The following is a 13,537-nucleotide window of genomic DNA, read 5'->3' on the forward strand; positions in this document are numbered from 1 at the left end:
ATCATGGTAGAACAAGAAAAGGTAGCAGCAATACCCAGCTGACTGAACTGGGTTGTAGTGTTAGTGTCAAATTCCATTCGACATTTTATGTATTTATTTCTATGTTCGATGTATATTAGGGATATATATTTTTCAAGAACAAATTTATTCATCAGAAAAAAAAACTATTTCCCATAAAGACGGCTTCATATCATTGACATGTAACCTCCTCCAGGTCCAAACGACATGCCGCACACTAAAACACCGCTTATAGACGCGGTACAATATTTGTTAATATGTGTGGTATTTTGTTAAACTTGAAAAGAATAAAGCCCTAATAAACATGTGCTTTTTTGTTTTCAAAAGCAAATGATTGAAACAGCTTCTCTTTTTTTCAATGAATTACCAGCGACCCGAAACATGTTTGCAAGTATTCTACTTTCTGCGAGAAATTATGCATTTAGTGGAATGATATGGAAACATTCAAATTGAAAATCTAACGAGTTTTCATTCATGTTTTCCAAAATATTCAATCAAATGTGAAAAATTATTAGTTTTTAAATTCCAATAATTTATAGACATTTCCTTGTTTTGTTTACATTTACGTTGACACTAAGGTTTACAAACAAAAACAAATTCCTTTGTGGTTGTTGTTCGAGTTGTATTTGTTGTAGTATTAACTTTACCTTGTATTTGTTCTACCATGATTTGAAATGTTAAAATTCATAAACAGAGGCGAAAAAAATTTTTGAGGCGAATTTCTTTTATACAAGATCTATTTAACAGGTCACGTAAGTAGCACAAATACAACTCTGTTTCGTCCAAAAATTCTTCAATATGTCAAAATGTTTGTTTACGTTTTCATACAATTTATTCACAATAACAAAAAATTTGACAGATTGAAACCAATCATCAGTAGTGCGATTCTCTAACACATTTTTTGAGTTACCGACAAAAATCGGTAAAAATAAAATGCTTATAAATTCGGTAATTAACGATATTTTGCGGTAAGTTAGCGCCCAAGAGAAAGTAGTCGTAAAGTTCTATCGAAAGCAACAGTGTTGTCAACTTTTATTTGAGCTTTTCATTCATAATTTTGCGTTTTAATTTTACCGACATTTGTCGTAAACTCAAAAAATGAGTTAGAGAATCGCACTACTGGTCATTTTACGCCACCTTATTATTTCATCAAGCTTTTATATCAATTCAGGTATATACATACAGAACATTTTCCGAGAAAATGATGTTACCGTTGTTATTTTTGTTTGACGAAACGGAAAATACCAGCTGTTCGAACTTGAACTGCTAAAATAAGTTATTGTAAATGAAATTCTCATGGAAAACACAGCAAATATTGACATTTTACGTATACTACATTAACTTTTTTTTTTCTTTTATCGATATACATCTGCCAGTGTTACCACTTTTTACTAGAAAAGCGTTCCTTTACCCTGCGTTTACACATGACAGGACAGTTGAGTTCATGTATTGATTGTCAAAAACCCAAAACTTGCCTGTGTGACGTAGGCGTCCAGACAACTGCTTTCCATTCACATATTTTTTTTGTACATATTCTTTTGTTTTCAGCTCATTTGAATTATCATCTCACTTCTTTTTCACAAAAATGTCAAGAATTTGTTAACCCTACTGTCTGTGAAAAAATTATGGACAGCTGGAAGACAGCCGACAAATGTATGCATGTGTTAGTGAATCAGAGTTGTATTTGAAGACAGACTGTCTGGTGTAAACGCCTAGTTACTTCAGACACCATACAATTCATATAGGAGCAGTTGACTTTAACTACATTTGCCGGTTTTACCATTTTTTAAAGTAAAGGAAGTAAAGGAAAATTGGAGTAGCTACAATGTAATGAAGAACTTTCTAAAAAAAAACCCAGAGCAAACCGTAATCAAAGTAATTAGATCTCAAATTTCTAGCTTTAACAACTTTTTTCCCTGCGCGAAAATTGATTATCATTTACATACATACCACATCATATATCTGTTAATTATTATCAACATTAAATTTTTTTATGTTGTATTATTAATTTGTATTCAATTTACAAGTTGCTTTAACATTGGAGTAGCTATGATGTAATGAAGAATTTTTTCTAGCTTTAACGAGTTTTTATCACTGCGCGAAAACTTATTATCATTTGCATACCACATCATACATCTCTTAATGATAATTTCATAATTTAACTAATAACTAATACAATATATTTATTATTAATCTGTTGCTTTAAAATTGGAGTAGCTTTGACGTAATGAAGAATTTTATAAAAAATTAAAGAATATAATTGCAACCAAAATAATTAGATCTCCAATTTCTATATTTAAGATGAATTATATATATGCAATTGTTTTTAGAGTAGCTATGATATTTAGGTGGATTCTTTGTAATTATATAAATTGGCCTCAAATTTGGCTGCAATTGCAAAGCAAATAAATAAAATAAAAAATAAAAATCGTTAATGTTTTTTAAAATTAAATAACGATATACTATGTTTACATTTACGAAATCCACTCGATTTCATCTGTCAATTCCTTTGTGTATACGTCAAATGAAAACTCATCTGAAATCGATTGGATTTCATTTGACGTTTGAGCAATGGAATTGACAGTTGAAAGCGAGCGTAAATCTAAACACATGATACAATTATTACAGGTAAAAGCAGGTGCCAGCTGATTTGATTTTGCCGTAATACTAGTGTCAAAGTCAATCTGAAGTTTTGATATTTTTGCTTTTGTTTCTTTGTCAAATTACTTGTTTTGTTTTTTTCTTTCTGAATAGGATGAAAATATTTTTGTTACAAACATAAATGTTTGCGTTTTAAAATTATTGGTAATTGATTAAAATAACAGTTGAACATTGGTGGCTGTGTTTGCCTCATCCTCATAAAATCCAAATTGTTTGAAATTGTAAAAAATGGATGGAAAATCTACCGATATTACATGAAATAACGCTGTAATGAATTTATGCCCCTCCGCTGTCGAATATGATTGATCAGATTCGTCCAAATACATGGTATGGTAGACGTTATAGGAAATGTCTCTTCGAAGAACTTTCAATAAGGGGAACAGAGATAAAAATTTCTAAATGAGTCGATCTTACATGTGAGATAGAATATGTCATTGCCGTTTCATAGCATGATAATGATTATTGTGGTCATACTTTCATCCATAGATGCTACCACATTCCTTTACTCAAGCCTAAAGGAAAACAATGAATCAGGAGTTATGTGCTAACACAGGTTTCATCTAAAACTTTATTTTAATTATATTCTACTACCATAAATAACCATCTCCGTCTACACAGGATGAACATAATAATCTCCAAATGGCAACAACCAGGTCATGGCAACAATCGGGTTCGGAAATTATGCAGTATTTAATGAAGACTACTTTATACAAGCACTACTAACAAAAGTGACCAATGTGCAGAAGTTAGCATGGATGAAGATAGTGGGTTCCAATCGCCCACATGACGACACAACTTGGTTCCAGGTCCAGAGCATTTCTCATGTTAACCTTCTGAAAAGTCTTGGCGTTTACTCGTCTAGTTTCTTTACACTTTCTTACCTTTGCATAGGTCACTCCGACTGGGCATATTCCTTTGTTAACTTTATCCTTTTTAACTTTTATTTATTATTTTTTTAAAATAAATACGTATACAAAGGTCAGAATTTTCGTCTATTTCATTTGTTTATGTTTCAAAAAGTAGCTGGGAGTGTCCACGTATCGAATGACATTTTTTCTGAGCAATGGTGCCGTAATTTCAATTATTTTTGCTATCCATGATTGGTATTTCTCTATGTCATTGATGGTCATCTTCACACTGTTGAAAATAGTATAACGTTTGTGTATAGAAGTACTCTTCTCTTCCAAGGGCAAAGCAGAAAAACGGAATGCTTATGTTTTGTCTCGCATCATTGGGTTTTAAATAGACCTGGACTGCAATATGATGTGGTTCTTGTGTTATTTCTTTCTTGTACTTCCAATCACTCTGTTTGAGAACTTTTCTTAACGATTTTAAATCCTGGGCTTCAGAGATTCCATCTAAACAAATAATTCTTTTTCATTCTGGACATGTTACTAACAGTAAAACCTACCGCTAATACGAATTCCCGCTAAGAAGACAGGTAGAGAAACGTTAGGATTACCATCTACAAAGCGTCTTATTAATTCTCTTTAAACATTTATATTTTAAAAAACTAAAAACAATATTCGTAGAACTTCAAAATATGTTGACATTTCATATTTTATTTACTTTTCGGATGGAAAGGCTTTGACACTTGTATTACTTCCAACAACAAATCTCTATGTGGTTGTTGTTACGTTTGTTGTACAACAACACTTGCTTTTACCTGTAATAATTGTACCATGATCTAAAGGCCTGCGTACATAAGCTGCTTTGCCTGATTGCCTTGCTTTGCTGCTTCAATAAAAAAATAAAAAAACAAAGAAGGCCGACCCAATTTCCAACTGATGGCAACCCAGTTCGAAATTTCGTCTTTATTCTATTATTTTTATTACGTCAGAAATGAAGCAGGTAAGCAAGGCAATCAGGCAAAGCAGCTTATGTACGCAGGCCTTAAACATTGTCCCAATTTACATTAGGCGAGTTTACTTGCGGCAATTGTCAGTTTGTGGGTGAGAGAGGGTGTTGAGAGACAAAGGGTTACCATATACCTCACCTCTCTCTCCCTCAAACTGACAATTGCCGCAAGTAAACTCGCCTAATGTAAATTGGGACATAGCAATAGATAGTTGGTCTGTTCCTTTACTTTCAAAAATGGTAACAGTGGCAAAAAATGGTAAAAGTGGTGAACTGGGGCTGAATTCTTGTTCTATGAAAATTTTTAATGAAAAATATTTCCTTTATAATTTTTTTCATTTGACAGTTTTATCCTTTATAAAAGTTTTCATTTCACATTTTCATAGAAGCAGAATTGAGCCCCTGGTCTCATATAAATTGTATGCTTTTTAAAGTAAAGTGGGGTTCAGACGATCAGTTTTGACTGACAGCTTTTGGTCAAATATCGATTGCTTCAAGCTGTAAACAGATACAACGTTTGGGTAAAGTTTTGTGTCGTTTTGGCCGTTTTTACACTGTTGGGCATGATGCCGAAAAATTCAAATTCATTTGAAATATATGCCGGCAAACACATAAACGCTGGACTTTGGTATCGTCGTCGCCCTGTTGTTGTTGTTTTTTTCTCGACGCCCAACGCAAAACTTTAATCAAACGTTGTATCTGTTTTCAGCTTCAGTTTTGTTGTGCTGTTCGTAGCGGCCAAACAGTCATTCAAGTTGGATGACAAACCAACAGTCAAGTTGAAAAATTATTTGGTTTGTTCCAGAACTGCAAGAATCTACTAATTTTTACTATTTTTTCCGATAACAGAATGGAAAAAATGTTATCGTAGTAAAAAATAGTAGCTTCTTGCAGGTTCTGGAACAGAGCAATTGTGTTCACATAGCTATAAAATCATATAAATAACAAATTTTATTAATAAATATGGATGACAGAAAGATTGGATGTGCATTTTTGATCATTTCGCTTTTAGAGGAAGAAAATAAAGTGACAAGAAGAAGGAAATGGGTAAAAAATGGATAGCCTCCCGAAAACAATATTCCCATCATGGGAATGTGAATATTTTAAAAGAAATTCGAGATTCTGAGCCAATGGACTTCAAAAACTATTTTAGAATGTCAGATGAGAATTTTAACTATTTGCTCAGATTAGTGACTCCGCTTATTAAAAAGGAGGATACAACAATGAGAGAAGCCATAAATGTGCACGAAAGATTAGCACTGACTCTGCGTGTTTTGGCAACAGGACGCAATAAAGCTGAAAACAGATACAACGTTTGATTAAAGTTTTGCGTAGGGCGTCGAGAAAAAAACAACAACAACAGGGCGACGACGATACCAAAGTCCAGCGTTTATCTGTTTGCCGGCATATATTTCAAATGAATTTGAATTTTTCGGCATCATGCCCAGCAGTGTAAAAACGGCCAAAACGACACAAAACTTTACCCAAACGTTGTATCTGTTTACAGCTTAACTCTGCAGAAATTTCCAGGCATCAAACCACCAAATCTTTGGTTGGTAAACGCTGTCCACTCCAGCTCCAGAAGATTCAGATTGCTTTATTTTTTTCAATTCCCTTCTGTACGATGAGCGGATTACGTTTATTTTCTTCTTGACGTCGTCAATAGAACAATCCTTCTTGTATTACTTCATAACATTTAGTAGTTCTCCATATGCTTTTGTTTTAATGTCGCGCATCATATATTCTGGACTGGTTATGTCCCAGAGGCATCTTTGCATATCGTAGCAACATAAAAATTCATTTTCGTTGTCCATGTTTGTCGTTTTGTTTGCAATTTTTTGCTTGACCGATATTAAAATGAAGGAAAAGATTTTTGTCTGCTATTTTTATCTCTTATTTGCAATAATAATCAATCAAATTAATAAAAACACACGACTTTTTTAACTTTTATTTGATGTTTACTCTGCTAATTTATTCCTTGACTGACGTTGTTTCGTTCACACGGTCAAACAAACAAACAACCAACAGCTGACTGTCCAACATCCACAAAAAATTTTGTGGTTGCCTGATGACTGATATTCACTACACTCAGATATTCACTATTAAATGCAAGAGTTTTTGTTGCATCAGATTGTAGCAAAAAAATTTACTTCATATTTGTTTAAATGTGAAATAAATTCGTAATGAAACTGTACAAGATTTAGTTTTAATTAATAGCTGAGGGTGTGATTTAAATTATAAAAATTAGTTTGGGGTCTGGAGGTACTTAGTTATATAGCAATAAATTTTCAAAAAATTAATTTTTTTAGTGTTTTTATGGGTAGTACGCGCTTGTTCCATAGAGTGCATCTTGTAAATTTAGCCGAACTTGTGTTCGATTATTTTTTGAGGAATAAAATTGGACTCTCTGGATACAGAGTAACCACATTAGGGCTGCAAATATTTGCAAATCTTTTGATGACTGCAATTTTAAAATAAGGGATTTTGTATGAAATTCATACAAATTTAGCTGTGCATTTGTATGGGAGCTAAATCAAAATATGGACCTATCTTGAGAAATTTTTGCAAGGAGGAGTTCTACTCCCGGAGACACCATAATACCATATTATAGCTAAATATGTTATTAAATATGGGATAACAAGTAAAAAATAACAAGTAGAATCGGGGGTACCATAAAAGGGGCTACATCGAAACATAAATCCGTATTGAAAATGTTTTGTAAGAAGATTTTATAAGCAGTGAGAACACGGAATGCAAAATTACAGCCAAGTTGGTTTAAAAATGTGGTCATGATATTCAAAATACCTTAAATTGGGAGGAACGGTTACATGGGGGCTATATTAAAACGTGCACCTATGTCCATAATTTTTGGTGGAAATATTTTGTGACCACTAGGAACCCTAAGTACCAAATTGCAGCTAATTTGCTACCAAATTGTGGCATAAATCCTCAAAATACCGAAAATCGGAAGGTACCGTTATATGGGGGCTATACCAAAACATTAGCCGATATTGTTCATATTTGTCACATTCTTACCCACAGGTACAAGCTGAGTTTGTGCAAAATTTCAGTGACGTATCTCAATTTGTTTGCAAGTTATTAATTCGCGCCGCTAGATCAGTGCTTTCGACGACCGTACGCCGAGGCGAACCCAAAACTATTTGTCAAAATTAAAGGTTCGCCGCCGCGGGCCATGATGTAAACGTACTATAAAATAAGAGGCGGCGGCGCGCCGCCGACTGAAAATCGACTCGCGTCTATCTCTGTTCCCAAAATCAGAATAAGGAAATTTGTTTAGTCAGATAATAAATTCATTCTTTTCAGTAAAATTATATTTTTCAATTTTTATATAATATACATTTTTAATTTATACCAAATGCAGTAATCAAATGTAATTAAGCAAATAATAAGTTATTGCGCTGAAAACAACTATCGACCTTTTTTCTCACTTACCCGATAGGTCGATATACGCCTTTTTAATTTATCAGTGTGCATATTAGAATATTAGAAGAAGAAACTAAATCTTTCATATTATGGTAAGTCATTTTATTTTCTCTACTAGCTACTAGCTTCGCGTCTAAGTAGAAGATTCTAAAGTCAGAGTAAAAAGTTTATTCAAGTTGCATGCTCCAAATAAATTGCTGTACAAAAAAAAAACAACTAAATTGAATTCTACATACATACATACGTGTATCTTAAACATATCAATATTTTTAATTAGATTTCCCTTGTCACTGCATGAATTACATTCATAAGATAGATGTATCCTTGGAGTTCGGCGTCGTATTCGCCAGTTATTAGCACGGTAAATTAAGTTTCTACGTATTTAATTTCCAATTAATGTTAATGTTGTTTATTCCTTTTCATAAATTCCATTGCGCTGCATCCAGCACAAACAAGCAGATAACTCTTCATTATTTAAGCTTTACTCATTCTATGTGTTATCACTCATCCATATCGATGCTGCATATTTGTAAAAAAAAAAAAATATATATTTTTGTATTCAATCTTATTTTGTTTCTTGTTATTCTATATAGACAATGCCAAATAATATGGATGACCAAGAGAAGTTATTAGCCGAAGCTATAGGCGCTGCACGTAAACAGGCCTTCCAAATGAACCATTTTTTGGATAAAGATCGCATGCTTGATGCATTAAAATGTGCTAGTGCAATGCTGAGTGAACTTCGCACATCAATGTTGTCACCAAAAAGTTATTACGAATTATGTACGTATGTTGAGAGGTAATGTTGGTATTCTATTTAATTTGAAATCTCATTAGATATGGTTATTACGGACGAGCTGTGTCGCTTGGAATTGTATTTGAGTGAAAAGGCAACAAAGGAAACGGACCATTACGAGCTGGTGCAGTATTCGCACACAATAGTCCCTCGTCTATATTTGCTTATAACAGTTGGCATTGTTTATATTAAAAATGATCCCTCATTGAAACGCAGTATTCTGAAAGATTTGGTAGAAATGTGTCGCGGTGTACAGCACCCACTCAGAGGATTGTTTCTGCGAAACTATCTTTTGCAATGCACCAGAAATATTCTCCCCGATGTTCTGGTAGCAGAAAATGAACATGAAGGAAATGTCTACGATGCCATAGATTTCGTTTTGACCAACTTTGCGGAAATGAACAAATTATGGGTCCGCATGCAACATCAAGGACATTCTAGCGAGAAAACGCGTCGTGAAAAAGAAAGAGAAGAACTGAAGATTTTAGTTGGCACAAACTTGGTGCGGTTGTCACAGTTAGAATCGGCATCGCTTGAGATCTATCAGCGTTTAATATTGCCAGGAATTTTGGAACAAGTTGTAAGCTGTCGTGATGCTATTGCCCAAGAGTACCTAATGGAGTGTATTATTCAAGTATTTCCAGATGAGTTTCATTTGCAAACTTTAGATCCATTTTTAAAGTCTTGTGCCCAGCTTCAGACTGGAGTAAATGTGAAGAATATTATAATATGTTTAATCGATCGTTTAGCAACCTACAATCAACGAAGTGGTAAAGTATGTGGATTGCAAATATTCCTACCTCAGCAGAAGCCTCATTCAATCATATAATTTTTTGTAGAATAACGGCACAGACATCGAATCTATTATTCCGCCTGAAGTAAAGCTATTTGAAGTATTCAGTGTGCAGGTGGCAAATATTGTTCAGGTATTTAAGAAATTAAATCTTAAAAGCAAATGCTGCATTTCAAAATCTTTATTTTTAGAATCGTTCTGATATGCCGCTCGAAGACACAATTTCTCTACAAATTGCTTTGTTAAATTTGGCACAAAAAGTGTATCCGGATCGTGTTGATTATGTAGACAAAGTGTTGGGAACGACAGCACAAATACTTGAGAGTTTAAATATGAATAAGTATGAAAATGTGTATACATAAAATTAATGAATCTTCTTCACGTGTATGTTCTATTCAACAGTATATCACACTTATTGTCTGTTAATCAAGAATTGTCACGTTTGCTACGCATATGCATTGATTTCTATAACAACGTCCTAACAGTTATTCAACTTAAGAATTTCTGTCCCCTATTGGATAAATTTGACTACACTTCCCGCAAGACATTGGCATTATATTTGGTAATGAACGTTTTGGAATTTGAAACGCTTATACCCACAGCAGAACAAGTAGATGCTGTCCTCAACATTATAACGCCATTGATAAAAGATGATGAAACTGCAAGCAATAACAAAGGCCAGGAGCCAGTGGTAGATTTTGATGAATTTGCCGAGGAACAGGGCATTGTTGCAAGGTAAATAAACGCATCAGTTTTTTTTTTCATGTAAAAATATTTAGTTTTTTATTTTATTTGTAGGTTTGTACACTTGCTAAAATCCGAAGATCCTGATATGCAATATAAGATTTTGCAATCAGCTCGCAAGCATTTAGGCGCAGGAGGACCACATCGTATCAAATTTGTTTTGCCACCATTGGTTTTCTCGGCATACCAGTTAGCCTACAAATACAAAGCTCAAGAATCGGAACATGATGAAAATTGGGATAAAAAATGTCAAAAGATCATTCAATACTGTCACACTACAATCTCCGCCCTTGCAAAGGCTGATTTGGCAGAATTGGCGCTGCGCTTGTATTTACAAGGTGCACTGGTCATTGGAGAAATTGGTTATACTAATCATGAAACTGTGGCCTATGAATTTATGACTCAAGCTTTCTCGCTTTACGAGGATGAAATATCCGATTCAAAGGCTCAGTTGGCAGCCATAACACTGATAATGTCTACATTGGAGCAAATGAAATGTTTCGGAGAAGAGAACGCAGACCCTTTACGAACAAATTGCGCTTTGGCAGCATCAAAACTGCTTAAAAAACCCGACCAGTGTCGTGGCGTTGTGGCATGTGCTGCTCTCTTTTGGAGTGGAAAGTAAGTGGGGACTTGTGCATATAGGAGTTTGTAAATAATTGTATCTTTCCAGGAAAAACGGCGAAGAAATGCGTGACGAGAAAAAGACATTAGATTGCTTGAAGAAGGGTGCCCGCATTGCTTCTCAGTGTTTGGATAATGGTGTACAAGTCCAGCTTTATGTTGAACTTTTGAATCATTATCTTTTCTATTTTGAGCGTGGCAACACCCTCATTACAGTTGCCATGCTTAATCAGGTAACTTAGCCAGTTATTAGGTAAATATTTGTTTGTTATTTTCCTTCTTTTTTAGTTAATTGCAAAAATCAATGAAGAACTGCCCAACTTGGAGCCAAGCGAGGAAACCAAACAAATCGAAATGCACTATAAAAACACTTTGGCACACATTAAAAGTCGCATAGAATCCAATGACGCTGCCTTAGAAGTCTCTTTTGCGGGAATATCGATAAATTGAAAGCAGATAAATAATTATGCATGGCATTCTTATTATTACATAGTTAAGACAGCAAGCTGTTTTACATTCATATTATTCCAATACTAAAAATATGTATCTGTATTTTACTCTTAATAATATAGTATTCCCCTAAATGATATGAAATCCAATTTATATATCCATTCTTATCAATGTTTGTACAACCCCTTGTTTCACTGTTCATTATTTATTCAGGTATGTGATGGAAAACGGTCGACTCTTTTTTTGAATATTTTATTGAAATTGAAAATGTATTTTAAAAATGTTATTCAAAAAAGGAGCGTGTGCGAAACTATAAACAGTGGAAATTTTATTTAAATTATTTTTTTAAAGTAAAATTAAGAATTTTTTTGCAATTATTTAAGCGGCCCATACACTATCAAATTGGCTCCTTATGTACGTGTGCGCTTGATAAGTGTGTAGCAAAGCATTTAATCAGCCTTCAATCTGCAACCGAAATCTTTAAATTTTCCTCTAAAAATGAATGAACCCAATTTTTTTATTTCTTCACAAACACTATGTTCTGCCTTTTCAAAATTGCTTTTTGACAATTTTGAAAATAAACCATATTCATCGGATTGACTGGGTTTCATTTTGAAAAATTTACACATTCTAATACAAATATTGACATCAAAATTTGATAGTCTATGGGCCGCTTTAGTTCATTGTCTCAAATATAAGGACCAAACCTATAGCTCTGCGTGTTGCGTTCAAAAATATAAAAACAAAATACTTGTATTTCAAATTGAAATACATATATTTTGTTTTTGTATTTTTGAACGCACACGCAACACGAAGAGCTATAGGTTTTGCCCTAAGAATATAAAAAGTTTTGACAGGTTATACAACAAAAAATTTGAAAATACATAACACACCTTAAAATTTAAAGGTCAAAACATATGCAACTGAACCAAATTCGATGCAAAAATCTTCAATATTTTGTAAAATATGAACATTCTGAACATTCCCATGGGAGCGAAATTTCCCATTCCCACGTTTTCCATATTCTCAACGACGTGGGAACAGCAAAACATGGGCAGCCCTATTCTGAACATTCCCATGGGAACTGTTTCCCATGGGAGCGAAATTTCCCATTCCCACGTTTTCCATATTCTCAACGACGTGGGAACAACAAATGATGGGAGCTGGAATTTCGAAATTCGAAATCAGTTACACCAAATTATTATAGCATACTTTAGGGGGGATGTAATTTTGTTTTGTAATACAAAATGCCTATTTGCATTGAATTCGCGGTTTTTGAATTAGATTAGCAAAGCACAACTCACTTTATTCAACAACCGTGCATTGATTTATGGATTTTTTAAGTGAATGGAGTCAACGATGTGTGGTGTTGTTCTAATAAGCACATTTTCTTCAGAATTTGCGAATTGGTGTAAGCATTTTTTAATTAGTAGGCAAACATAAGTTTTGTGTATAAAGTAATAGGAATTTTTAAGTTTGCAACGAATTTAAAAATTGTGTGTTGATTCGGAATAATTTATATCGCTAGTTTTACTTATTCCTAATGATCGCTAGAACTCGTATTTTGCATATTTTTAAAAAAATTCAAAAAGAAAAATTCGGATATTTTTCTCGATTATTACATATTTCAGAATACGTATCTCAAAAAAATAAATAAATAAATAAAATACGTTTTTGATTGAATCTAAAACTAAAACACATGCCCTTGCAAAATTTCAAGCTTCTACGTTCAAAAATAACGATCCTATTCAAGAAAAGGCATTTCGGAAAATGGAATAGCATTGCAATAATTTAGCATATATGTATGTACGTTTGTGTGATAGTTGTCGTGTCGTTGAGGAGACTAACACGTTTTCAATAGAACGTTAGTCGTCTGATTTAAAAAACTGGAAGATTATATTACGAAAATGAATACAAGTTGTAAAGATTGTATGTATTATGGTTATTTTCCAATATATTTTAATAATTATTGCCAAAAATTCTTTTGAAATTGATTTGTTTTTACTTGCTGTACTGCGTTAACAGAATCAACCATGACTCTTTTTCTCGTATTTCAATACATATGGTCTGTTCCAGAACTGCAAAAATCTACTAATTTTTACTACTTTTTTTGTTTTGTTCGATAACATAAAGGAAAATTTTTTATCGGT

General features: G+C 33.4%; 1 protein-coding gene and 1 long non-coding RNA gene across 4 annotated transcripts; both read left to right on the plus strand.

Moving 5' to 3' along the window:
- The first annotated feature begins 2,710 nt into the window (after nt 1-2,710).
- On the plus strand, nt 2,711-3,527 carry LOC141386964 (uncharacterized). The gene is made up of 3 exons (XR_012408448.1): nt 2,711-3,095; nt 3,166-3,232; nt 3,298-3,527. It is a non-coding gene; the product is annotated as an uncharacterized lncRNA (long non-coding RNA).
- Nucleotides 3,528-7,655: 4,128 nt separating this feature from the next.
- On the plus strand, nt 7,656-11,536 carry Vps35 (Vacuolar protein sorting 35). 3 transcript variants are annotated; one of them, XM_073991775.1, is made up of 11 exons: nt 7,741-7,927; nt 7,997-8,072; nt 8,258-8,341; nt 8,574-8,763; nt 8,818-9,551; nt 9,616-9,702; nt 9,761-9,909; nt 9,972-10,304; nt 10,368-10,934; nt 10,987-11,170; nt 11,226-11,536. In XM_073991775.1, the coding sequence occupies exons 3-11, from the start codon at nt 8,297-8,299 to the stop codon at nt 11,385-11,387; spliced, it is 2,451 nt and encodes an 816-aa protein (XP_073847876.1). In that variant the 5' UTR covers nt 7,741-7,927; nt 7,997-8,072; nt 8,258-8,296; the 3' UTR covers nt 11,388-11,536. The 3 variants fall into 3 exon arrangements, with proteins under 3 accessions (XP_073847877.1, XP_073847876.1, XP_073847878.1); XM_073991777.1 differs by lacking the exon at nt 8,258-8,341; XM_073991776.1 differs by lacking the exon at nt 8,258-8,341 and having other exon boundaries at nt 7,656-8,072.
- Nucleotides 11,537-13,537: the final 2,001 nt, after the last annotated feature.

The sequence above is a fragment of the Musca autumnalis genome, unplaced genomic scaffold, assembly GCF_047663935.1.
Source record: "Musca autumnalis isolate F117 unplaced genomic scaffold, ASM4766393v1 scaffold_5, whole genome shotgun sequence".
NCBI lineage: Eukaryota > Metazoa > Arthropoda > Insecta > Diptera > Muscidae > Musca > Musca autumnalis.

What these genes read in the sequence shown, in the direction of transcription:
- Vps35 (XM_073991775.1), top strand. Translation starts at nt 8,297, where the DNA reads ATGTATCCTTGGAGTTCGGCGTCGTATTCGCCAGTTATTAGCACG. An exon ending in GAGAGTTTAAATATGAATAA is followed by an intron (nt 9,910 to 9,971) that starts GTATGAAAATGT and finishes TCTATTCAACAG; the next exon opens with TATATCACACTTATTGTCTG. An exon ending in GCTCTCTTTTGGAGTGGAAA is followed by an intron (nt 10,935 to 10,986) that starts GTAAGTGGGGAC and finishes GTATCTTTCCAG; the next exon opens with GAAAAACGGCGAAGAAATGC.